This window comes from Mustela lutreola, chromosome 3 (assembly GCF_030435805.1).
Source record: "Mustela lutreola isolate mMusLut2 chromosome 3, mMusLut2.pri, whole genome shotgun sequence".
In the NCBI taxonomy this organism is placed as follows: Eukaryota; Metazoa; Chordata; class Mammalia; order Carnivora; family Mustelidae; genus Mustela; species Mustela lutreola.
This window is the reverse complement of record NC_081292.1, coordinates 144,391,252-144,418,544: the sequence shown is the minus strand read 5'-3', so window position 1 is coordinate 144,418,544 and position 27,293 is coordinate 144,391,252. Positions and strand designations below refer to the sequence as shown.

General features: G+C 42.1%; 1 protein-coding gene across 1 annotated transcript in view; it reads left to right on the top strand.

The window, feature by feature from the left end:
• Positions 1–25,953, top strand: part of GAD1 (glutamate decarboxylase 1) — a 40,162-nt gene extending 14,209 nt beyond the window's left edge. Inside the window, exons 6-17 of the mRNA XM_059167064.1 lie at positions 3,504–3,594; positions 10,766–10,878; positions 12,079–12,194; positions 12,279–12,358; positions 12,582–12,636; positions 13,920–14,036; positions 15,141–15,205; positions 18,836–18,914; positions 20,040–20,189; positions 22,491–22,598; positions 23,661–23,750; positions 24,521–25,953. Of these exons, the coding sequence (XP_059023047.1) occupies positions 3,504–3,594; positions 10,766–10,878; positions 12,079–12,194; positions 12,279–12,358; positions 12,582–12,636; positions 13,920–14,036; positions 15,141–15,205; positions 18,836–18,914; positions 20,040–20,189; positions 22,491–22,598; positions 23,661–23,750; positions 24,521–24,694 (1,238 nt within the window). The 3' untranslated portion in view covers positions 24,695–25,953. The remainder of the gene's footprint in view (positions 1–3,503; positions 3,595–10,765; positions 10,879–12,078; positions 12,195–12,278; positions 12,359–12,581; positions 12,637–13,919; positions 14,037–15,140; positions 15,206–18,835; positions 18,915–20,039; positions 20,190–22,490; positions 22,599–23,660; positions 23,751–24,520) is intronic.
• Positions 25,954–27,293: the final 1,340 nt, after the last annotated feature.

Below are 27,293 nucleotides of genomic sequence, written 5' to 3'. Positions count from 1 at the left end.
CTTAGCTGGGCTTGCTTTAGCCCAGTGGCTTTTGTTTTGTTTTGTTTTGTTTTGTCAGGCCTCTCTGTGCGCACTTTCTCAGAGAGATGAGACCATGTACTTGGATCATTAAAGCGAAAAGCATGGGGGTTTGTCATAACTAGTAGCTCCTATTGCCTACAAAACAGAAGCATCACATGGCCATAGGAGCATGGGCCCTGTGGGTCCCACGTGGGACTTCACTTAGTTAGCCTGCAGCCGATCATCCCTGCCCTTCAGCATGGCTGGGAGCAGGTACTTCCATTCAGAGTTCATGACCTCCCAGGCCCTGTGAAACCTTCTGCTGCATCTCAGGGCGTTGACCCCGGGAAGGCAGACCCTTGCCGCCACAGGAGAACACACCTCCTGCTTGCAGAGACAGAATTTAGATGTAGATCATGGCAATCAGGTAAACCCCGCAGAGAGTTACACAAAGTGGAAGGTAGGTTGTTTTGTTTTGTTTCTTAAAGGATATTACTACTCAGCCAAAATAATAAATTGGGCTTTAATAGTGAAAACATACTGAGCAGGGCACAGTTTGTGAAGAGAGGATGATGGTATTTGGAAATTTCTTTACAAATGAATAAAGTATTTCCAAACAAAGGAACCAGAATTGTATAGATTCTTCATGACCTGACACAGACACTGGTCAGCCCTCCATCACAGTAGCTGTACAAACTTCCTTAGTTTTTCTTCTTTTTCACCTTTTTTTAATAGAAAAATTTAAACTTGTAGAGAAGTAGAATAGTATAATGAACCCTTCTGGAACCAACACTCAGCTTCGACTCTTACCAGCTCCCGACAAATTTGTTTCACTTCGACCCCTCCCCCTCCCTCTCTTCTCTATTATGTGGAAGCAAATCTCAGATATACTATTTCATCCATAAATATTCTTCATTCTCAAAAACTCTTTTCTTTTAGAGGGGGCCAGGGGCAGAGGCAGAGGGAGAGAGAGAATCTCAAGCAGACTCCCCACTGAGTGTGGAGCTTGCCTCAGACTCGATCTCATGACTCTGAGATCATGATCTGAGCTGAAATCAGGAGTTGATCCACCCAGATGCCTCCTCAAGAACTCTTTAAAAAATAAATAACCATTTGGGGCATCCGGATGACTTAGTTAGTCAGTCAGCTCTTGGCTTCGGCTCAGATCATGATCTCAGGGTCATGAGATGGAGCCTGGAGCAAGCTCAGCACTCAGTGGGGAATCTGCTTGAGATTCTCTCTCTCCCTCTGCCTCTGCCCCTTCCCCCACCACTCATGCATGTGCTCTCTCTCTCAAGTAAAAAATATATCTTTAAAAATAAATAAATAACCACAATATCATTGTTTGATTAAAAAAAATCCAAAATTTACTGTTCCTTAATATCAAATATCCAGTCGGTGCTCAAATTCCCAGTGGTCTCATGAATGTTACAATTCGTCTGAGTCAGGATCCAAGCAAGTTCTCTTCATTGTAATTGCTTAGTATCTCTTCACAGATTCCCCCTCCATTTTTTTCCTTGAAGTTTATTTGTTGAAAAAGTTAACTTTGAACAGTAACTCTTTCTCTCCCTACCTGACTTACTAGCACATCTATCATCTGTTATTCCATCAAATATAGCAAATTGAAATTTAAATTTAAAAGAGGTTATTTTGTTACTTGATAGAAATTCTGGTATAAGGTTTTGGGGGCATAATGCTGTAGTCGTAAGATAAAAGCAAGGTTTTAGACAACTTCATTTCCTTTATGTATTCAATGGACAAAGAGATACTGTTTCATATTTATTTGAGGGCATTTTTGTCAGTCTGTCTGTCTGTCTTTGTCCATCATTTGTCTCTGCCATATTGAGTGGCTTTGATACATTGTCAAATAGTGTGATTCCTTTTATTTATGATAAATATATACATATATATTTGGTCTTGTCTAGAGATGTTTATTGTTAAGGGGTGCCTGGGTGGCTCAGTCAGTTGAACATCTGCCTTTAGCTCAGGTCATGATCCCAGGGTCCTGGGATTGAGTCCCACATTGGGCTCTTGCTCACCAGGGAGCCTGCTTCTCCCTCTCTTCTCTCTCCCTCCCCAACAACTTGTGCTCTCTTTACCAACAACTTGTGCTCTCTTCGGCTCTCTCTGTCTTTATCTCTGTCTATCTCAAATAAATAAATAAAATATTCTAAAAATATATTTATTGTTAAAATTTTTCAAAAGGATATTGTGTATTTTTTAACAGACAGCAACAAAATTTGTCATGGTGCAGGATATCTCATAGATTCTGTTGGCACTGAGCAAAATAGAATAAAGGGAATTAGTCTAAGCTATTGAGAGTAATCTACACGAATGTCTGGAATCTGGGCCCATAATTACACTAATCTTACTGTTTATGTTTCTTTCACTTTTTTCCCTGAAGATCAGTATTATGTTTTGAGTACTCTTGAGATATGGTGATTAGTATATTCTGATATAAGAAGTCATAGTCTGGATGCTCTAAATGAGTCTCCATTATGTATGAGGAAAAGCAGACATTTTCAGAAAGCAGGCTCAGACCAGGACCAGTCAAAGAGTAGCTCTCGGACAGTCATTTCAGAGGCAAAAGCAATTTCTACTGGAAACAGAGCAGTCAGCATATCTCTCTAACACCAGTTCTCTGTCACACACCCCTAGATAATCTATTGCATTGACACCTTCATGACAGCCTAGCCAAGCCTGCTGATGTGGGATCGAGTTTTCCTGTGAACGCCAAGTTGGCCAAAACTTGGCAATAATCCTGAATTTGCTGAGAACAAAGCCCATTAAAGCATACTCTGTGTTGCACAGGTTTTTAGAGTTATAAAGTAGTAACAATTATTGTACCAACAACTTGATGTGTAAAGGAGACTATATTTGCCTCTGTTTCACAGAGGAAGTGCCGGGTCATCTCAGCAATAAATTTAGTTTAATGGTCACCTGACTGTAGGGGCAAAAGATGCCAATGCCTGACATCATATTTGAGTGACACGGAGATCCAGAGACGGCATGCCCCCAGAATCAGCAATAGTCTGGCACTTTCCGCAGGCTTGGTTTGTTCCACAGAGCCACAGGCCCTCTCTGAGGCCTGCAGGCTCTCCTCCATCAGTTAATGTTGACCCACTTGATCTTGAATCCTTGAAATGTTAAATTACAAGTTGAAATATTTATAGATAAAAGTAGGAACACCACATCCTGATTTGTAATTTCAAAAATTATTATGACAGAGAAGTTCATCTGAAAATCAACAAATTAGATACCGGAAAGATTATTAGTGTCATGACATAGGATTTTTTTTTTTAACTTAAAAAACATTCTGCTTCAGAAGCATAAGTTGGGGACCCTCAGTAATGCTAAAGGTTAGTATAGCTTGGGTCAACCTGCCCTTCCTTCCATTAGACTCCTGGGATGGAGGCACGATCTATATGGCCAGACTTTTGCTTTGGAGACAGCTTGAAAAATTTGGGTTTGCCTTGATGCTTACCTCTTATTCATCTCCCCAGGTCATCCTCGATTTTTCAACCAGCTCTCCACTGGATTGGATATAATTGGTTTAGCTGGCGAATGGCTGACATCAACTGCTAATACCAATATGTAAGTTCCACATATTATCTTCATATAAGCACCCATGATATGTGATTATGGCTTGTTGCTTTAAAAGTCCACTTCCAATGGTTCTATGATAATTTTATTACAATTGTCTTAGTCCTCTTTTCTCTTACAGTCTTTCGGTTTATCACAGTTCTGATTTAATAGTAAACACTCAATAAGCTATTTTTAATGAATAATAGAGCACAGTTGTAAGAAAGAATAATCCTAGCTTTCAGAATTTAGTGTGAAATTTCATGTTAAAAGATACCATGTATCTTAATGATGGATCTTAAAGAGGTCACGTTTTGGAATATGATCTTTTTCCTTCTAAGCACATTTGTCTTCATCATTTAGAGCATATTTCCTTCACAGTGAAAGCTGCCAGAGAGCCACAAACTAATTTGATCAACCTATTGCCTACTTAAAAATTCTAAAACAAAATTCAGCTGGTAGTGATACATATTCCTTTCAAGGGAACTCACTGTTTTTCTGAATTTAAAATTTTTTCCATACTTGTTTGAGTCAGCAAAGCCTTCATTTGTTTCCAATTTCTTATAAATTTATATGAAAGTGATTCTAAGGCCCTGGGGTACAAGTACTTCTTGGGTAGTCTTGTGATAGCCCCACAGTTTCCTCTACACACACATGCCCTATTTGGAGACAAGGACAGGTTACAAGTTGATGGAGGGTTGTTATAGCCTACTGAGTACTGTCTTTTCTCTCAACACTGCGATGTTTTAGCACTACCTACACACCCAGCTCATGGAACCACATTCTACTCAAGTATCCAGGGGAAAATAATTGAACAAGTTTCTAACAATAATTTTTTAAATAGCTACATAAGAATTATATGGGTTGTAGTTACTGTGGAAATACTTAGAAAATAATCATCCACTTTTTAAGTTCATGATAAAGTAGATTTGAAAAATGAATTTAGGTGAAAGGGGGTATTGCTGAAAATGAGAAATTCCATTTGACACCAAGATTGAATGTAAGTTATTAAAGTTCCAGGTATTCTATGTTTCTTAAACAAACTGCTACCAGCCACAAAACCTGAAAAGTCACTTTAATGTTATATATTGGGTTGCCTGGGTCGCACATTTGAGGAAGCATCCAACTCTTGGTGTCGACTCAGGTTGTGATCTCAGGGTCGTGAGATCAAGCCCCAAGGCTCTCTCTCCCTCTCTCTCTACCCTCTACCTCCCCCTCCTGTGCTCTCCTTCCCTCTCTCAAATAAATAAATATACATCTTTTTTAAAAATTATACATTGATACGTGTGTGTACCAAAGCTATTTAATGCTGTGACTCAAAATACCTAACTCCACTCAGAAAAGTTTCTATTGGGGCATCTGGGTGGCTCAGTTGGTTAAGCATCTGCCTTTGGCTGAGGTCCTGATCCGAGGGTCCTGGGACTGAGCCCTGCCTCCTGGAATTGAGCTGGTGTCCAGCTCCCTGCTCAGTGAAGTGCCTCCCTCTCCCTCTCCCTTTGTGCCCCCGGCTTGTGCTCCCACTTTCTCTCTCACTCTCTCTCTCTCTCTACCTGAAATAAATACATAAAATCTTAGAAAGAAAGATAGGTAGGCTGGTTTCTAGTAACTAAGGATTCCTGCTTTGTTTGCTAATTTAAAACAACAGTGACAAATTTTTAAAAAGCAAATGTGACAAGTGAAGCCTTTAGTGCTAAAAGACATGAAAGATTAAATTGATGGAAAACAAAAATGATTTTCATGCTCCCTGTTTGCTAGTCATGGTTAACTTCACAGAGTGTCTGTGTTGGAGCACTGAGGTTATGAAGAGCCAAGAGGAATTGGGGTCAAAGAAGCAGTTGCTTATATGGCCTCCTCTAACAAAAACAAACAAACAAACAAACAAAAAACCTTGCCTTTACAACCTTCACTCTGGCATGATTTGTGAGATAAAAATATATCAGCAAGCCCAGACTCATAATGTACTAATTATAACTTGAAAAAAGACATTAATGCTTAATTGGAACATCTCACACTAAGGAACAATTTTAAATTGGGAAGTACAACTTTTGAAAAACTTAACTGTTTGGAAAGTAAATGAGAAAAATAGAGTGAAAGGTATATATCCATTAAAGCCCAAGTACTCCTATTAACATAGGCTCTGAATTCACCCCGCGTCTGTAAGTGTGTTTTCTTTGGGATTTTCAGCTGTAATTCCCTAGTACATGTAGCCCAATCTCAAGGTAAATAAAAGGAACCCACTCTTTCGAACCGTTCCTGACCAGATATTCTCCTAAAAGATTTTTCTTCAATCAGAGAGATCTCACAAATTCTCCTTTGTGTGTATGTTCATAAAATCAAGTCCCTTACTCTTTCCTTACCTCAGCTCAGCCATGAAACACTAAAATATGTCCCAGCCATCTGAGGTCAAGGCCAGTCCAACTAAATGGCACATAGTAATTGCAGCTGTACTGAACACAGTGGATATTTATAAAATATGACCCGATTCCCGCAGATCGATAGAGAAGGTTATTTAAAACAGTGAAATAGTTTCTGTCGGTTCTAGAGACAAGGCACTGTCTGAAGAAGTAATAACTATTATCTAGAAATTGTTCTAAGTCTGTTCTCCTGGAACATCATGAAATGTGGCGGCACCGTCAGAAGCTGATGCAGAAATTTGCTCCCCTGGGAAAGTTCCCTCTCCCACTGGGTTGGTGTTAAAAATAAACCTGGGAAAGAATGACAAAAGGAGAAGGAGTTAATTAGTAATATACTCCTGTTGATGACTTGTACTGTTGTTGCATTTCGGTGCACTGGTAATAGTAAGAACTATAGTCCTCAGTATAGTCTTTCAAGAAAGAATAACCCAGTCTCCCAATTCAAGTGGCAAAGTTATAAGGGATGGGACTGCTAACAGAAAATAGAAAGACCAGTGGTGTTCATGCTTTCATACCTGCCTGTGCATATAGCTTTGAGGTCTGTTCTTCTGGGCAAGGACCCAGTGAAGAGACCCAAAGAAGACCTCAAAGATCTGTAGCTTCCTGCGGCATGCCCAGCTCTTCTCTTCCAAAACTTGGCTCCTGAGCACAACCGTGCAGGCTGAACAGCACCCAAGTGCAAACAACAGCCTTCCCTCCAGCACCTGATGACAATACATAATCATAATGGCAAGATCTAGCCACAGCCCTTTGTTATGAGGTTACGGTTTCAAGTATCCCGTGCTTTATTTTTATAGAAATTACACAGGAGAAATTTTCTGTGGGAGTCATCAGTCACTTTGTACTGGTAGGCAGGTTGTTAGAGAGGAATCTGGAGCAAGCCGGTCTCGTTTGTCACAGAGAAGCAGCTGGGAGGTAAAAAGGCTTGGAATTCTGACTCTGAAACATACTGAGATCTTAAAGCTGATTGCTGGATTCCTTTGAGCCTCAGTTCCTTCTTCAGAAAGTGGGAGATAATAATATCCATCCTACAGAGTGGCTCTGGAGGAAGTGCCACTTCTGGAAGAAGACTGGAGGAGGTGCCAGTCTTAAGTGCCCAGTGTCTGCAAGGAGCAGCGAACACACCTAAGAGCGGCAGCCACTGCATAGGTCACTGTCACTGTTTGAGATGGCTCCCAGCTCTTTTGTTTCTGTCTCTCATCATCTCTGGACACCAGAGGGGCTCACTAAGTTTCCCCTTAGATATGTTATCTTTTAAGGTGAAGATGGGCCATCTGCCACATCTGTAAGAAGGAGAAATCTAGGAGGAGTGTGAAGTTAGAGAGTCCACATAGAAAATCGTTTATTTCTCTCATTAAAGAAGCTCCCAGTTTGACAGTCACCAGCGACCCAGGTTCCTTGTGACTTTCTAATCCATACTGTAGCACATGGCTCTCTCATATTCAGAATCACCTCATGGCGCAGACTGGCTGCTAGAGCTCTAGCCATTACTTATGTGTTCCCGAATTAGGATTGAGAGAGAGAGGAAGGGAGAGAGCGAGGGAGGGGAGAGAGGGAGATGGAGGAAAGAAAGAGGAGGAGGGAGGGCAAGCAGTCAAAAGGGGAACACACTCTTGCCTTCTAAGAAACCTTTTCAGAAGCTCCACATAACATTTCCCATAACATTTCTCTGGCCAGAACTTAGTCCCATGGCCATACCTAGGGAGGCTAGAAAATGTAGTCTTTGAGCTAGGTGAATTGCAACCCTGAATGAAATTGAATGAAGTAAGGGAACATTGATACTGGTTAGCAACAAGCAGACTCTGCCACAAGAGAAATAGAGCTTCTCAGCAGTTTGCTTCAGTTTGAAGTGAATCCCACTAAGAAGTGGAATTGAACCACTACAAAGGGGCTACTCAGTACCCTACTCAGAATAAAGTCTCGGAACTCTCCTTTAGTGTCCCTCATGATCTTCACCATCCTGTTTTGAATGCTTACTTCCAATCCCATGTTCTTAATTTCACCCCACAGCCTTTTGCAGTTTTAGCTTCTTGTTCTCTGATTCTGAAATGTCATCTTGTACTCTGACTTTAGCATCTAACCCGCTTCTTTTGAATCCATATTTGACCTTTGATCTCTTGGCTTTATTTGCTTTTATCTGTCATTTAGGGAAGGGGTACCTAACTTGGAGTCCATGCTGCAAGGGGAGAATCTCCTATAATACAAAAATGATATATTATCCTCATTTTCTTCCTGGAGAGAGGGGCAGTAGCTTTCCTAGGATTTCTAGAGGCCTCCAAGACCCCAGTTAAGAACCACTGCTCTAGGGTAAACTTCACACATTGGGTATAGGCAGAATCCCTGTTGTCAAACATAGCCCAGGATGGTAAGGCACGATCAGAGAAGTGTCAGGAACAGGGAACACTATGTTAGTTCATTTGTCAGGCTTGGCTGAGGATCAGCAGACTTAGACCATTCTATCAGCTTCAGGAAGAGGATGTTAGGACTAGAGTCGTGAATCAGGATAAGCTTGGTGTTAGCTGTGGGATAACTGGTCCTTCACATCCCGGGAAGGACTGTCAAAAAAGGATGCAGCAAGGCCAAGAAACAGGTGCTGGATTCATCCTAGTAAGCTTCCTCCTCTAGGTTGTGAATGATGTCTTATAACATCTTTGTCTCCTCAGTGTGTAAGATGCTACCCAGCAGAGAAAAACTACTCAATATGTATTTATTGAATAAAACTGAAAGACAAGTTTAGGAACTGGGTACCTGGCACAGAAAAGGAAACTGGAACAGATGAGATCAAATGGCCTCATGATCAAACTCTCTGGACTCTTCCTTCTAATCCTGAGAGTAATGGCCATGTTCTCGGTCCTTAGGTAGAATCACTAATTCATATAAACGTGGGACCCAAATTAATTTAAATCACGAAGTGGACCAACCCCTGGCCTTCAGTGCCATCATTTCTCCTTTCTCCATGTGGTTCCTGCCTGGCCATCTAACACTGATTTGACTCCAGCTCAGTTTTCATCTAATCCTGGATAAGGTTCTGATGTTATGGTGTGTGATTCCATTTGTTCCTTGACTTTTGCCAGAAAGCCTTCTCACTTGGTGTCATGAAATTCCAGCACACATACTGCTGCCAGTACCTCTCCACCATGCAAACATTTTTGCCATTCCAACATTTCCAAAAACCAGTGGCACTATTGATACCACATTTGTTCAAGAATGGTTGGAAGCACATCATGAGTTTTCCTCTTGGGTACACTCAACAGCACAGGCTAAACCAGGAATCCTTCTCTTCTTCTTCCTTTATCAGGCCATCAGACATGAGGGAGTGTTGGTTGCTACGGTGATGGGGCTCAGAGCAGAACCAAAGCATGATTGTGACCTCCAGAGGTGATGGTAACTGAACACATGATTTCCAAGGGTCTTCCTCCTAAATTTCAAGGGTCCTCCCAAGGAAAATGGACATATTCTTTTTGGAAACAAAATTCTTCTACCGACAGATATATCCTGAGGGTCCTCCAGGATCTCTTTGTCCTCTTTTACTACCAAGTGATTAATTTGTTGCTTCCCCCCCATGATTAAAACTTAGTAGCTTCACCTGTGTCTTATTGTACAATTGTTATCTCATCCTTGCAAATAGCTTTTCTAAATCATTAAACGAGCAAGAATTCCCATTAGTCCTCAGGATTGGCATTCTGCCCAAACCCCCTAATCAATGATAAAGTCTCCACATATCACTTGGCTGAGTCAATCTAGGAGTCTCTCTTCAGCAAGCATGGTCTGAGCTGAGCCCACAGGCTCTAATGCTTAAGGAGACCAAGCAAAAAGCAGAAAGACAAAGAGCCTCAGGTTCAGTAAAAATCTTTTTGTTTTCTGACTTAATTTTCTATGGATGGACCGTCTCTGATTTCTCTTAATCCCTATCCTCGGTACCACAATCTTGTTTCAGTGACTACTTGTTTCAGTCTACTTGACTGTGCTTCCATTCTTAATTGCATTGAGAAGAGTATGGCTTGCTACTTCCAAATCAGTTTGTTAGAAGACAGAGAAAGCTAGCCTACCAGGATATCTGAGAGCCTACAGTTAGCTGTGGATGCCAGTTGACTATCTTTTTATTATTTATAATTGGTAATTAGAAAATCATCACTTATAATTATTCTTGACGGATATTGACTTCAGAGAAATATAGAAACATAGCTGTCCTTGGGGATTATCAGTAGAAAAACCATGTAGATAATTATATTGAGATCTTTAAAACCTGGGTCAATATTTCCAATTAGATTCACAGTTAGATTTCCGATGTTTACATTGTTTTTAAAAGATAGATTTTGGCTCTGAGTTTTATAGATTCTACAAGTATGAAACTGACCATCAGTTTCGGTCAGTGGCAAACCAATTTTAAGTAGAACTTAGAATACATTTTTTTCAATTAGTATTTGCATCTTCTTAGATCTTAGGCGTGAAGGAGACCCAGGAAAGTCATTTTCTTTCCTTCTATTTCTCTGGGTGGACCACATCTAAGACATTCCATTCAGATAAAAATCTATTTTGTTGATAAGAAAGCACAGAGCAGGAACTTCCACCACCTCTCTAGGTAATCCAGGCTGGTTTCTGATATTTTATGATTGGTGCCTTACTGAATTTCCAGGAAATAAATGTTTGAGAGGTTTTGAATACACCTTTTTTTAGAACCCAAGTACAAATACTAAACCAATCATCTGTGTTCTCCAAACAAGTGGTTTGACTTCTGTATGTTCATTTTTTTCCCACCACCTATCCAGGTTTACATATGAAATTGCACCAGTATTTGTCCTGATGGAGCAAATAACACTTAAGAAGATGAGAGAGATAATTGGGTGGTCAAGTAAAGACGGTGATGGGATATTTTCTCCTGGTATGTTTCTCTTCTCCTTCCCTAACTCTCCTCAAGATTTGTAGTATAGACCCTTGGGATCCTCGAGAACACTAAACGTAAAGTGAGTTCGTGGAAGACCAATGACCTTAAAAAATATTTTTTTTCAATTTTCCTGCCTTCTCTTTGTCAGGGTGAAGTCTAGCAAGAATGCTGCATTCTATGTATGTTACCTAACATAGCCTGTGCCTCACCTATAAAAACTGACAGAGGATGTGTTCAAATCATGCTAAACAACTCTCGTCTGTCAACAGCAATTTGCTTATTCTGGGAAATCAGTGAATCACCATTATCAGTTGACTAATTGATTTCAGTCAAAACAGTATATCTACTTTGAGTTTTTAGTTTAATGTAGATACAGTAAGAATCTTTAAAACAAGGACAAATATTCTTGGAGGTTAAGCAGCACTGTGGGATGGTGTCAGGGACAGCATGATTATATACAAGGGGAAGAGAAGAATAAGAATGACAATTGTCCGGGCAATTCAAGTTGGCCATAAATTTGCATGTTTAACTGTCAAGGAATTGATACAAAAGTGATTAGTTTGTATTGGCCAGACATACCTAGAGAGTTACCTCCATTCTCCTTGTTTAAGTAACCTTTGTGTCTAAGTAATCTCCTTGTTTAAATAATCTTTATTTAAGTAAACACAAGTTTAGTTTTATTTTAATAAACTTAGAGCTCTCCCAAATGACTCAATAACTCAGTTGAGCTATTCTTTGAGGAGAGTATCCAGGCAATGTCACTGTTTCCTTCTGTAGGCCCCATTACTCTTGCTTTTTCTGTCTTTCTAATTCAGAGAATAGATTCATCTTTGTTCAGGAAATAGATGGAGCAGAAAGTGAAAGCAGATAAGTTGTAACTCACCTGTTTCTTTGCAGCCACTGCCGTTGCCACCTCTTATATTTCTGTCTAGGCTTCAGGTGGAATGGGCATTGGAGTACATGAATCACCTCCAGCCAAATTGCCTAGATGGCTCTGGTAATGAGAGTGACTACTCGTATTCCCAAGGCAAAGGGACCAAAGGGAAGTCCTGGCAATAGGGAAGCCAGGAAAACCTAACAGGATATTGTCCCTCCCCTTTCTGCCTCTGTTGCCTCTTAAGATACTAGCTCAGTCTTTATTATTAGAAACAATAATAATGGAGCTTCATACCTCCCAATGTATCTGCTTGCTTCTAGGGGGCGCTATCTCCAACATGTACAGCATCATGGCTGCTCGCTACAAGTTCTTCCCGGAAGTTAAGACAAAGGGCATGGCAGCCGTTCCCAGACTGGTCCTCTTCACCTCAGAACATGTGAGTTGGATGATCTTGATTGTGGCTTATGGTGTTTTACAAGGGACTGTCTCATCTCTAACCCCAGCCCTCTGTTTGTTGCAGAGTCACTATTCCATCAAGAAGGCTGGAGCTGCACTTGGCTTTGGAACTGACAACGTGATTTTGATAAAATGCAATGAAAGGTAGGGAGGAGAGAGTAAGCATTAGGTTCTTGACGTATTGAATGTGTTCATCTGTTAAATCTGCTTTATTGTGCTTAAGCACTGACTCAGTACAGTATGCCAAGCTGCTAATGGTCTGTTGAAAATATCCGATTAAATTACTTTTTGCTGCTGCTAAAGTTTTTTTCATGTGCAATCTCATTGATTCTTCATTTTAATTTCTCTTCCCTTTTAATAATTACAGGGGGAAGATAATTCCAGCTGATCTAGAGGCAAAAATTCTTGATGCCAAGCAAAAGGTATGTACTCTGTGGTGCACCTAAACTCTGGTGGATACAAATTTTTAAAAACATCTTTCTGTCCTAGATAATAAAAGTCTCTGATAATATGAGAGGGAATTTTAATTGTGTTTCTTAAAATTATAATCTCAGTTATTTGCTTATTTCCAATTTGAAATGATTTCACTTTAAAGCTGTGTCTATACATTGTCATTTTTTTAAAAAATGAGGAATTCAGTCTTAATTAAGCCACTTGTCCTGTCTTTACTTTGCCAAGTGATTAGTTTGATGTACTTCAATAAATCCACTACCCAAGCATCAAGAAAATGCAGCCTAATTGAGCTTTTTATTTGCTGCTTGTTAGGTATAATCTCATTTTAACAAATACCATTTTAGCTTGGGCTTCTATTTAGCAGAGTGCTTCTATGCCTTGGCAGATGGCCCATGGTACTCGGTGAATCCAGCCTCAATAAATTCTATTAAACAAAACAAAAAAACCTCACAGATGAGATGTATCCACGAGGCAGTCCCAGGTAGCTATCCAGCATTTACCAACTCGTTGTTTTGGTTACATCCTCAAACCTCATTCTCTAGCTTAAGTGTTTGCTGGTCAGTAGAGGAGATGGATGGAAATGTCACTAGGACCGACAAGGGGCTTGGGAGGAAATGAGCTTGAAAAAAAACCTAGGACTCCTAGATTCCCCCAAGCCTGTCTTCGCCCTATTACTCTACTTCCTCATGTGTTTCTTCTTCACATGAACATTTTACTGTGTTCACTATTCGTGAACGTTCCAGCTTCCATTGTGTTTTAAATAAGCAAACAATGCTTCAGGATCATTGTTACATCTATACACTTAGAGTAACACAGCTTCTAAAATGTATCATACCCGGACAATGTTCAGAGCTCCCTGCCCATCACTCCACACACTTAGGATTCCTCTTTCCTGCTTGCTATAGAACTTACCGCCATAGAACATACTGTGTATTTTGCTTCTCGAATTTTGTTTGTTGTCTGTCACTCCCCACTAGGATGTTAACTCCATGAGAACAGAAGTCTCCATCTGTTGCTCTCACTGCTGTATTCCTCCACAGCTCTGAAATAGGGCCTGGCACGTAAATGTCACTCAAAAACTTATTTGTTGAATGAATGAGCCGATGGACCAACAAAGAATTCTCCCAGATATCATACCTGACAGCACAGCCACCTTGCTGATCTCTGGTACAGAGGAAGACTCCTGCAGTTCTACTGCATGTGGATGGGGGAGGATGGAAAGTCTCATCTCCCCGTCTCTCTTCCCTTGTAGGGGTTTATTCCTCTTTATGTCAACGCAACTGCCGGCACGACAGTGTACGGTGCTTTTGACCCCATACAGGAGATTGCGGATATATGTGAGAAATACAACCTGTGGCTCCATGTCGACGTAAGTGCTGTAACTCACAGAGCGGCCAGTGTGTTGGGGGGTGGAAACACTCTGCTTTACCATTTGCTGCCAGCTCCTCCCCACGCCCCAGCCGGCCCTTTGCCCCCATCCCGGTCAGCTCGCCCTCCTGTGGCCTCCAGCCCACCATTCATGACGGCACACACTACAGGCCTGGACATCTTCTAGGACTCATCCCTTGCCTGCCACTGTCTTCTGTGGTCCTCGTGAGATTTCAGTCCCCCTCACCCTTCCAGAAAGCTTTTGTCTAGACAAATGTTTACAGAAGGGAGTATAGCTGGTTTCAGAGGGGAAAATGTATATGCTCCAATGTGTGGAGAGTAGACATGAATCTAGACACTCAGCTACCTGCTTTCCGTCCAGCCATCTATGACAATTTTCAAAAAACCTGTGCATCTGGTACATGTAGGAAAAATAGACCCTATAAAGAAGGGGTTATCAATGGAGAGATTTAGTCCCCAAATTTCCCAGGAACATAAATGGTACATGTTCCACAGGGGAGATTGGGTGTATTTTCTCCTTTTTCTCTCTCCATTCTCTTATGGATATAAGTTCTCACAACCGGACAGGTGGGTAATGTGCCTGACTGTTGAGCCCATGACCAACAAAAGCTGTTGTGTCATGTGGTGTCCCAAGCTGTTCTGTAAACAGGCATCAAGGTACCCACCAAAATGTCTCGCTGTTGGGGGACCTCCAAACCCGACAGAGCTGTTGTTTTCCAAGTTTTTTCCAGGAGCCCTTAGAACTCTATCCCAGGGAGAATCAGATGGTAGGCTCCAGAGCCATGGTGGCTCCCTTAACACAGGACTCTGGCCTTTGGGTCTCAGCACCAGAGGCTCAGACCCAATTTACCTAAATCATTCACACAGCCCCTGTGAGGTTAACCTGGAAGGAGTTTTGAAGAAGAGACAAATGATAATTACAATGGCCACTGGCTGTACAATCAATGTAGGTTCCTTTTGTCAAACAAACTCATGCTTGTCACCATTTACGTTCTCTCTCATAGTTGCTTAGCCGTGTGGAGTGATTGGTTTGCGATTCTTCAGTGTCACTGTCCCCCTCCCCCTCCTGTCTCTGTCCTCACAGGCTGCCTGGGGCGGCGGGCTGCTCATGTCCAGGAAGCACCGCCACAAACTCAGCGGCATAGAAAGGTAAGGGCCCGAGCTCAGGGCCGCCCTCCGTCCAGGCCTTTCATCCGCGGCCACCCAGGCTGTGCCACCCCATCCGCGGATGGTCCCTCCCTGAGTCCCAGGGTCTTACATCCACTGGACTACATCCACCTGTTCAGTAGGCAGTTACTGAGGAATTATCGAATGCTAGGCCCTGGGAAATCAAAAATGATTCCCAGTCAGATGAGTCCTCAGTGAGTTCACCATTGAGAAAGAGAGAAAGACAAGTGAACGGTGACAACACAACGTGGTGAACACAATGGCAGACGTGACTGCTGCGTGGTCGGCTGGTCAAGAAGAGAATGTAAGCTGTGCAGAGATCTCAAGGTTAAAGGAGGGTACTTTATTCCCTTAACTTACTCATTCCATAACTGGAGGGTATTTGCCAAGAGCACAGAAAGGGGCTTGGATTCAGCACGCTCTTCTCTGTCATTAAATTGACTGCTGAGAATGGAGTAGTTCTAATTTCGTTGATCTAACTCAGTTGATTGGTTGACCTAACTAACTTATTTTCTGGCTCACCGTTGAAGTTCAGCGGCGGGGGAAAGGGGTCCTACTTTTTATTTTTTCTTCCCCAGGAACTGAGCCATTTCTGCACAGGCTCCCAAACTGACCCCCTGCCCCTACCACCTTGTTCCCTGTTCTTCTCAGTCACTGAGTTTACTTGGTGGGTGGTCAAAGCCTTTGGCATGTTTGGATCTTGCACCCATTGCAGATGGCGGTCCCTTCTCCTGTCACCTACAGTGGCTGAAGAGGCAAAGATGATTACCCAGAGGAGCACTGAGGCATCAAAGCTCATCTGGCCTTTTCCCAATTCACTCATTGTTGCCAGGACATCCCCCCTCGGCCTAGGAGAACCAGGCCCCTTACCCTGCCAGCTAGAATTAGAACCATTTCTTGTGTTCACTTGCTAACCTGGCACGTTTTGTGTCAGGAACAGAAGCTTCTAATCTGAGACAGTGTAGTCATGAGCAAAACATGATCTTAACCTGACTCCAACAATTTGATCCAAACTCACCTCAATTTATGTATTCATTCAGCAAATATTTACTGAGCACCTGTCATGAACCAGGCAGGCATGATGTGAATACTCAGTCACCCACCTTCAGTCCAGTCATCTGTGGCACTTTTCTTTAAAAATGGGTATCTGGTACACATAGGAAAAATAAGTCTGGATCTAGAAGGCATTACCAACTGGGGGATTTACCTTCCTGAAGCTTATTGTCCAGTGAGCTAGATGTTCACAAATAAGGAGATATTTAGTCTGCCTCGTAGAAAAGAAAAATGAAGCAGGGTTGGGTAACTGTGAAGACAAAGGCATGCCATTGGAGATGGGGTAGTCAGAGGCCTTTTTTTTTCCCCTTAAGATTCTATATATTTATTTGAGAGAGACAGAGAGAGAGAGAGCATGACACAGGGATGGTCAGAGGGAGAAACAGTCTCCCCGTTGAGCAGAGAGCCCCTGCGTGGGACTCGATCCTGGGACTCCGGGATCACCACCTGAGCCGAATGCAGTTGCTCACCAGATGGAGCCACACAGATGCCCGGTCAGAGGCCTTCCTGAGAATGTGACATTTCAATGGATATAGGGATAAAGGGAGAGAGGAAGCGAGGATACTTAAAAGAGTATTCCAGATAGTGGAAGGGTAAGTACGAAGGCCCTGGGGTAGGTCTGTTCTTGGCTTCCATCCAAGAAGCCAGTGTGGTTGGAGCAAAGTAGAAAGAGGTGAGAGCACACTGAGGCGGAGAGGTGAATGGGGAGAGGGGAAAACCACACAGCAGCTTCTCTCACAATGAGGACTCTGGCATGAGTTTCAGCTATCTCTACTGGGCCTCTTTCCTTCTGGTTCAGTTCTGAAGGCCAGTGTCAAGGTGAATGGGACTGACTTTAGTGGGACTGACTCTTGGAAGCATAATTACATGACCCTATGACTTAGAGAATAATATGCTAAATGTAGATGAACCAATCCAACTGTACTTTAGATTTATCAGGCAATTTCCATCTTCTGCCTTTGAATCCAGGAAAACCTGAAACATTTTGCACAGATTTTTCTAACATTTTAAAGCACATATGTCTTCTAAAAGAAACTGAATCCATATCATGTCTTGTTACTTTACCTTTGGAACAGCAAAGAACCCTTCACTTCAGACCTCTAAGGCATTCAAAAAACCATTTAAGACATTTTATGAGATCTAAATAAAGTTTCTTAATGACTCAGTGAATGATAGCTATGAGAAAATGGATTAAATCCACTACCTTTTAAAGATGGCCTGACACTGATGACCAAACCTTTAGTCACCTTTTTAAAGAGTTCCTCACGAGTCTCTTTCACAAAGGTTATTGTACTATGTCCAAAGGGGAAAAGTACTTCAGGACTTACTTCTCCTTGAAACACAGTACTCACCCTATCACCACCTAGACACTAAATTATTCTTATCTAATAGACATCAGCAAAATGAAGAGGTTCAACATTCACAGCAAGGATTTAGCTCTAGGGAGAACAGAGGCAGTATAATTCAGAGCCAGTTGCTGGGTCTGGGGAAAGCCTCCTTCTCGGGTATGAAAGTGCAGAGCCCAGTGCTGGGCCAGGCTGTTGGGAAGGGGTCTGTAAACCACTGAAGATTACCCCATTTCAGTCCTCGGGCACTCGACTCAGTGGTCTCTGTGATGGCTCAGCCAGTATGCTGCTTAACCCGTCATTGTGTCTGAACGACTGATATGGTTGCTAGGAAACCATGCTTGTTCAGCCATCATGGCAGCCTACACTGGCAACATTGTGTTCATTTGGCTCATAAATAATGTTGCTAAGGAGTCAAAATCTAGAGTTATCCAAATGAGCCCTGCTTTTAGGGGTCCCTCTTCACACTACCTCATAAGCAGGTAGGTCAGCATTGCCAGTCCATTTTATTAATAAGAACAGGAAGGCAGAGGGAGGCCAGGGTCTGTTGCCTAGAGGGAGGCAGGCTGGCGGAAGGGTTATGAGCACCGGCTCTGTAGTCTGGCTCCTGGACTTGACTCCGCCGGACTTGACTCTCCTCTTGGCTCAGGCACTCAGGCCAGCTGTTTGACTTTGGGTGACGCATTTAACCCTTTCATGCCTCAGTTTCTCCATGTTAAAGAGAGGGAGTGAGAGTCCCTACATCAGAGCATTGTTGTGAGAATTAGATATTCCAGGAATACCTGTGAGCCTTTCGTATATATCTACTCATTTGCCCTTTGTTAACCTCTGGGAAGTAGACACTATTGTCCCATTTCACCGATGGGAACACTGAGGCGCAGGGGAGTTAGGTTCCTTGCCCAAACTGGCAAATGTCAGAGCCAGGATTCAGTAAAGCTCTTGGAATAGTAGGACATACAATAAACACTCTTCATAAATGAGAGCTGTTCTTAACAGCAATTATTTAGAAGAGCCAGTCAGCAACATAAGGCCCTGAGACTGCCCACAAAATATTAGTTTGCTATTTGGTTAGCCTACCCGGGGTAGGAGGGTGGGGAGGCCGCGGCAGCACATACCACTGCAGTTGCAATGGGTGGCGTTTTCCTCAAGAGGACGGGTGCCTCCTGCTGACTCCTGCACCTTCTCCTCCGAGTGTATCATGTGCTTCTTTCAGGGCCAACTCAGTCACCTGGAACCCTCACAAGATGATGGGCGTGCTCTTGCAGTGCTCTGCCATTCTTGTCAAGGAAAAGGTCTGTACCGCCTCCAAAGAGGAGCTGGCAGCCTCGGTGTCCTTTACGAGGTGCAAGAAGAGAAAAGTGTGGTTTTGTTCGGTTTGGGTTTTGTTTTGTTGTTTTGTTTTTTAACTGTACTTGACAAACACACAAGATTGCCAGCCCTGTTGAAACGACAGGGCCATTCTTCCCTGCCCTGTGCCTCCGTGAGAGCCAGCGCGTGCCTCCTCCTGGCTTTGCCCTCTATTGCCCTTCCTACTGCTCAGCGCTCAGGGCCCTGTCAACGGTGGAAACTATAAGGGCATCATTTCATTGCCCATTTCCTCCATGTTTTTACGAGCAAACGTGAGAGCCATCAGGTGGGCGAACCCCTCTCACCCTAGTGAATAGAAGTGCTCCCTGGAACATACCACAAGTTCTTTGCGTGAATCTGAGGTCCCAAGAGCTGAAGTAAATTAGGCAGAACAGCATCTGCAAATGTCAACTTAGGACAACAAGGAATGTTGACTAAAAAGCGTCTGGAAATAAGTTAGTTCTTGAAGTGTCTAATAATAGGACCCTGCTTTCCAAAGCATTGTTGCACCAGTAAAATGTGGGTACACTGAGGCATTCCAAAAGTTGATCTCCAGCTTGTAGGAACCAGAACCTGCCCAGGCTCTTTACTACGTTCCTAGTAACGTCTGTTAACATTACAGGAGATCCTGGAAAAGACTAGACTTTGGGGAGGGGGTCACTTGGGGGAGGAAAATTCTTCACAACATGAGACCATTCCACCCACTGCAGGGAATTCATATCCCCAACCCTTGTCCACCGAACACCACAGTACGTCCCAGTCTTGGAAACAAGCCGAAACACCCCACACATTTCTAAGTGTCCCCTAGAGGAGACGGTGGGTTCCTTCTTGTAAGCATCAGAGACTAAAAAAATCATTTTCTAATCAGAGGGACAGAGAGAAGGGGGAAAAGTTTTTCCAAGGGTGGTTTTCGAGAAAGATACCAGAACAAACGCAAGGCCTTATAAAGACATTAGAAGAAAGGTTGCATGGGATCCCAAGTCCCTCCTTCCCTACCAGCCCCGTTTCAAAGCCATTCCCATCTCTGACCTACGAATACAGATGCAAGCTTCTCTTGATTTTCATGATAGGGTATACTCCAAGGATGCAACCAGATGTGTGCCGGCTACCTTTTCCAGCCAGACAAGCAGTATGATGTCTCCTATGATACCGGGGACAAGGCAATCCAGTGTGGCCGCCACGTGGACATTTTTAAGTTCTGGCTGATGTGGAAAGCAAAGGTACGAAGGAGAGAATTCAGACATAGGACAGAAATGCAGTGTGCACAGGCTGGCTGGCAGAAGGGAGACAAAGATATATCACAGATAATTTAATATGTGTGTAATCAATATCTAGGTAATTGAGTTAACTGTATGTTCTTTGTTTGCAAACGAGATCACTTTATCCCTTATGTCAAAATCTCCCTTCTTTTCATTCAGTCTTCTCAGTTGGAATTAACATGAAGTTTCCTTGTAACTTTCTCTTACAACAACTAAAAATTTTGCCAAGATGAGGCCTTTCTCCGTCGTCCTTAGGGATGCTGAAACTATTTAGTGCAGATGTGAAGAAATTGCTGCATTATTCTATGCAGAACCCTGAAGTTCTTTATGAGGCCTCGAATCATGGGCTCTATTGGACAATTTTTAGTTCTTTTTAAATAATGGCTTTCCCATCATTTGTATTTTATATGCTATTCTGGAAAACTGCATACTTTATTCTGAGAAATCATACTGTTAGACTAAATCATGCTGCTGTGCATTCATCAACCTTTTGGGTTGCATTTCTGTGTTTAGGAAAAAAACAACAACTAGTAGAATCTCCCCCTAAATATGGGTGAGGGAAAGGATTGCCTTTTCAATTATTTGTTTCAAAAGTATGTAATCAACTAAGGCAATTTGATTTCATAGCTTTATAGTGCAACCATTGTTTTTATTTACTGACTATAAATTAATTTTAATAATTTCCACACTTAAGATTGTATCTACTAATACCAAAATGACAAAGTTTTCCAGCAAGACATCTAGTCAAGTGTTTTTCTGTAGGATGGATTTGATAGATTATTAGTTTTTTCCTTCATTAAGTCATTTTTGTCTTAATATAGAAATAGTCTGATTTCTACCACAAAGTAATCATAGGTATTTTAAGCATATAAGTAGCCATGAATTGTAACAAGAGAAAGAGCCCTATCTTTTAGAAATATAATGCCCACGTGGCCTACGTCAGTAATTTACGTCTTCATTTTGCCCAACAATAAACTCTTGAACCATCTGCCAGGAGTTTGGCTCATAGTGAATTAGTGCTGAGGTGGGATCCCAGGGCAGGCTTCTTTCTCAAGTGGAAAGTAGACTGACCAAGGGATGCCTGGGTGGCTCAGTCGGTTGAGCATCTGCCTTCTGCTCAAGTCATGATCCCAGGGTCCTGAGATCCAGCCCCTTGCTCAGCAAGGGGTCTGCTTCTCCTTCTCCCCTTCCCCGCTGCTCCCCCTACTTGTGCACATGCACACTCCTCTCTCTCTTTCTTTTTCTCTCTCTCTCTGTCTGACAAATAAATAAAATCTTTAAAAATAAGAATAATAGAAAGTGGACTGGCGAAGGTATCACACTCAGCAGTGACTACTTGGGGAGGCTCATGCTTTGCCTGTGCTGGGCCCTGCCCAGGCCTACTGACGATCCACAGGCCAGCCTTGCACATCTGTTCGCCTTGTTGACACCAACCCACTCGACAGCCCCCATGCTGCTGTTATTAATCAGCCTTGCTGGCTTTTAAAACTCGTGCTCAACCAGTTTGCCAAGAGCTAGAGCTATTGCACTCTCAGGGCATGTACTGAGACCAGTGGCTTCCCCACCTGCCTGCCTCGCTGGCCCCAGAAAGCAATGATACTGTGTTCTGAGGAAGGTAGCTTGCCAGGGAGTAGAGACATGCTTAGCCAGGAGTTAGGGCCAGGGAAGGTGGGTTCTAAAGTAGTATTTCACCAGCTCCGCCGTGAAGAACCAGTTGTTATTGTTTTTTAACCTACCATGGACCAATACAATAAATTATGAATTGGTAGAAAAAATGAAATAAAAAACTGTGTAAAGCCTAGACATCAATTTTTCAAATTAGAGTCAGTAGACATAAAATTACTGTCAAAATGCTGTTAGAATTTCTTACTGCTGAATCTCAATTTCTGTTCTCGTATTTGTATGCACCAGTTACAGCTTGTGGACAGCTAGCTAAACTTTTGAGTACCGCTATCCTAAGGCAAATGAACAACAGGCTTCAGGTCCAGGCTGTGAGTAACTGGAAGGGAGCTAAGAGCCCTAGAGAGACCAAGTGCCCAGAGACTAGAGTGTCTTCAAAAGAGAGTAGACATGCTTCCTTTTATTGTTTGTGACGCCGTGAAGAAACTGTACTCATTTAATTAGGTTGTTCTTCCTAACCCTCTCCAAGAATACTCTTATGGGGATTTCCAAAAGACAAGGTCAGTACAGCTTCCTCAAATGCTCATCCCAGGAGCAGTCAACCCATTGCTAACCAACATGACTTTTCTTTTTCTAAACCAGGGCACAGTGGGATTTGAAAATCAGATCAACAAATGCTTAGAACTGGCTGAATACCTCTATGCCAAGATTAAAAACAGAGAAGAATTTGAGATGGTTTTTGATGGCGAGGTAAGTTGTCATCATGGACTTGATGCATAGCATTTCCAGAAAACCTACTGAGGGATGTTCCTGAAACCATATTTTCCCACATTGCCAGAAAACCTACTGAGGGATGTTCCTGAAACCATATTTTCCCACATTGCCAGAAGGTGCTTCTGAATTTTTATTTTTATGTACTCTTCATTTAATTCCCTCTGTATCTAGGAACTTCTCTTTTGATAGCACTGGGAAGACTTCTGCCCTTTTCCTTTTCTAAAATGGTACAACTCTTGACCAGCCCTTTGTAGATAAGAGGATTTTACTTGGCACGCTCCTGAGTTGGTTAAGCATCCTATTCTTGATTTCCGTTCAGGTCATGACCTCAGGATTGTGAGTTTGAGCCCTGCTTTGGGCTCATGCACTGGGCATGGAGCCTGCTTAACATTCTCTCTCTCCCTCTCCCGTTCCCCTCCCCCACTCTTAAAAAAAGATTTTTTGTTTGTTTGTTTCTGCCCTGAGTTCGTATGTACATTGCGTACAAGAAGGTACTTGTCATACTAGTATTGACTGAATGCTTGCTGTGGGTACATCCCATGTCATGAACTGAGTTGTATAGTAGTGACCAAAAGAATAGGAGCCCGTGTTCGGTAAAATAAAGTCCACTCATAAACCGTGTAACACCACCTACATCATCTAGAAAATTGGTTAGAAGAAGCAATTCTCTGGCCAGATATGGCTGGATAAACTAGGCATTGCTCCCCCTGGTATAGAAGTAACATGGTCTTCAAGATGGACTTGGAGCCCCCCATTTTTAAATGATTTTATTCATTTATTTGACAGAGAGAGGAAGAGAGCACAAGCAGGGGGGAGGAGCAACAGAGGGAAAGGGAGATCCCAGGACTCTGGGGTCATGACCTAAGCAGACACTTAATTGACTGAGTCAATTAGGTGCCTCTTGAAGCCCTTTTTAGAAAAAAAAAAAAAATTTCTTTGGTCTGGGAGCCTTCTGCCAATGTACATAGAGCTTTGGGAACAACTTTCTTTCAAGTACTCATAATTTTCTGGTTTGTTTGTTTGTGAAAATTTCTGCAGCCTGAGCATACAAACGTCTGTTTCTGGTATATTCCACAAAGCCTCAGGGGCATTCCGGATAGCCCTGAACGACGGGAAAAACTACACAGGGTACGGAATCTCTCCTTGTCTCATCTAACTCTATGCAATTTCTCTAACTGGTCAGAACATCCACACTTTAATGTGTCTTTCTAATGGGGAAGAAATAAAAAATAAAGACTTGGGGTACTAGGAAGCCATCTTGTTACATTCTTTTTGTATCTGGATTGTCCCTTTGTAAGGGGTGGGGGGGGCAGGATGCAGCCCTGTCGTAGGTTGCTGTATGCAGGGCAGTTGAATGATATACATATTTCTAGGAACTTCCATATTAAACTGTGTCTATTAAAATGTCTTTTACAAAGTTCAAGTCCACTCTAATGCTGATTCATTCTAGTTGTTGATTTCTGCATCCATTATAGTATTTGTAATTGTTGGTATTTGTATTGAATTTTTATAATATTTCATTCATCTAACAAATACTCATTGACCATAGTCTATGTGCTAGGTGGATCCTGGGCTCTGGATTGTTCAGGAGCCTTAATTTGTGTTGCAGTGTATAAGAGTTTTTTGGTTTTTTTTTATTTTATCATTGTTCCAGGACTGACTTTCAAAAGTCAGCCACACAGTAGTTTCTGAGGGAATTTATGATCGGGTGGCCTCAGTCATTGGAGAGTAACCACTGAAGAGACTCAGATACAAAGTGTTTGCCTTTATGCCAGTAAAGAAGCAGATAGTGAAAAGCAAATGGCTCTATTTTTTCAACTAAGAAGTGGGTCGCATTGTTTAAAAGAGAGCGGTGTTAATACTGGTCTTGAGTTTTGTTTTGTGTTTTCCATCACAAGGTTGCTCCCAAAATCAAAGCACTGATGATGGAGTCTGGCACGACCATGGTTGGCTATCAGCCTCAGGGGGACAAGGCCAACTTTTTCCGGATGGTCATCTCGAACCCAGCTGCAACGCAGTCTGATATTGACTTCCTCATTGAGGAGATAGAAAGACTGGGCCAGGATCTGTAACTGCCCTCCACGAACACGAGTTTATGGGCATTCCCTTTCCTTCTGGCTCTCTAGAACCACCTTTGTAAATTGCTAAACCACATAGGATATTTCACTGAAGGAAAAACATAATATCTCGAAAAATATTGTTTAAAACTTACTTAAGCTTGTTAGAGTTCATAGGAAATACTGTTCTTTTTAAAAAGTTGCCCACTAGGAACACAGTATATATGTACAGTTATATATACCTCTCTCTATATATGTATATGTATGTGTCGTGAGTGTGGCTTGTGACAGATCACAGCATGTCTCCCACTCCCAGAGAATTAACTTTCCCTTCAGCAGTTACCGATGGGCCAAACATGCTGCAAACCAGCTTGCCCAAGAATCCCAGGAAAGATGTTTTTCAAGATGTTGTGTCATAGGAACCAAGGGACATACTGTTGGTGAGAGTTGACCCCGTTATCAGTGTTTCTCCTACCTGAGGTGATGATGAATGAGACAAGGTACCAGTAGATGACAAGAATCACACCCTCTCCATTAGTATCCTGGTTGGGGAAAATCATAGCCGAGTCATTGTTACAGATGTGCTGTTGTTGTATTTTTAAGGACTAATTTGTGTAGATTGTGTATATTTCTGTTGTCTGACCTTTGGCGGGTAGGGGAAGAACACATGTAATGATTTCAATGAAGTGTTTAAATTGTAGTAAATGAGATAATTGCTTATTTATATTCAGAGATTTACCATGCTAAAGAGACGTCTTGTATTTTCTTCCCATTTGTAATGTATCTTATTTATATATCAATGCAGGAAACTGTTTATGGTATTTTCGTGTATTTGTGAGCCAAAGAAAAAAGATTAAAATTAGTGAGACTTGTATTTATATTAGAGTGCTCTTCAAATAATGATCGAAGCATAAGTTTGCTGCCTGTAAGAGAATTCTGATACTGTACATAGAATCATCTATATGGAAATTCCATGACTTCAATAACATCTGCTCTTCTATTATGCTCTCTGTCTGGCTATATGTCTGGTGTTCTCAATGCTTTTCTAGTAACTGTTGGATAGTAACTAGATCTCCTATAATTTTGTAGTAGTTCATGACCAATCTCTGTGACTCGCTTAGCTTAAACCTAAGGCAACGTTTCCGAAGACCTTCTTAAGAGCTCCAATGAACTGACCAGGCTCACAACTGTTTCTGAAGAAAGAAAAATTCACACTGTGCGTTTTAGAGTATGCAAGAAGAATATAAATAAATAAAAATATTCTCCATGGAGAATTTGAGCAAAATATTCTTTTAGATTCTGTATCATACACAGAGCTTTCCAGCAACCGTTACATATCACCACCCAGCCAATCCCCTTTCCATTAGCTGCCTTTAGGTGATGGTCACTACCATTCTGAAGCTGGGACTCAATGCACTATCATAGGTGCCCAAACCCCTGATCTGTAAAATCATTCTGACTGCAGTTAAATAAAATTTGCAACTCAAGCCCAGAGAAAGAGAAGCCATCCCTGTTTTTCATTTTCCTATTTGCATCTTGGCGTTCCGTTCGTGCAGCCATTCAAAACCTGTTTTCTTCCTCTGTCACAGGCACCGTTCTGGGCACTGGGATTACAGTGACATGCATGGCAGACAAATATTCCTTCTAATGGGGATCTTACAGCATTTGGTATATGTAGTATCTGAATACCTCTAAGATCACAGACTTGTGCTTGCTGCTGCTCATGCTTGTACGGTGGGCCCGGTTCACTTTTTCAGGAAACATGTCTTGGTGCTGGATCATTAGGAAATAGGTCCTACTTTCTAGATTCTATTAAGCTATAATAATACTATTTCACTCATTTGGGATACAAGGAGCTCTCTTATTGAGCACATGGAGGGATTAGATAAGAGTCCTTTGTAATTAGCATACTGACTGCACGCATGACTTGTGGTAAGACCAGGTGCCCCAGGGAGATGCTCGTAAAGTCACTTGATTCTTTCTGCCCCTGTTCCTTCCAGTCTCCTCTGTGGTATGATTCTATCCACGCCCTTGTTTGAATTCAGGTCAATCCTATAGATTTCTGGCCTCTCAGTTACAAGAATGGTTTCATTTTAGCAATCAAATGTCCAGGTCAATGTAATAAGGGAAGACTTCAAATTTTTATACACCAGAGTTTCTCCCTTCCCTGGTTCTGGCACTGTCTTAGGCTGCAATCCTATAGTGGTAGGGGGAGAGAGACTGGTGGTGGGACAAGTTCAGCTTCCTTTTTTACTCTTCAGCTCATCTCTACTCCCTAGCCACCGCATTTCCCCTAGGGGCAGAGGGGTTAAAGTAAGAAAGGCACAGTTTCAGGTAACTGATAAATTCTCATCTAGCATGAGGGCCTCTGGTCCATGAGATTTTTTTTCTCATGGGACCATTTGGGAGTGGGGGTGGGGTGGGGATTTTTCTTTTATCAAGGTAAAGTCCAAGATACAACATAATTCATTCTTTATAATATACTGTATACAGTATTCTATGAGTTTTGATGAACCCATTCAGTCCTGTAACCACCACCACAGTCAAGATCTAGAACAGTCCGCCACACCAATAAATGCCCCCTGCCCCCTTATATGCAGCACCTTTCCCAGTC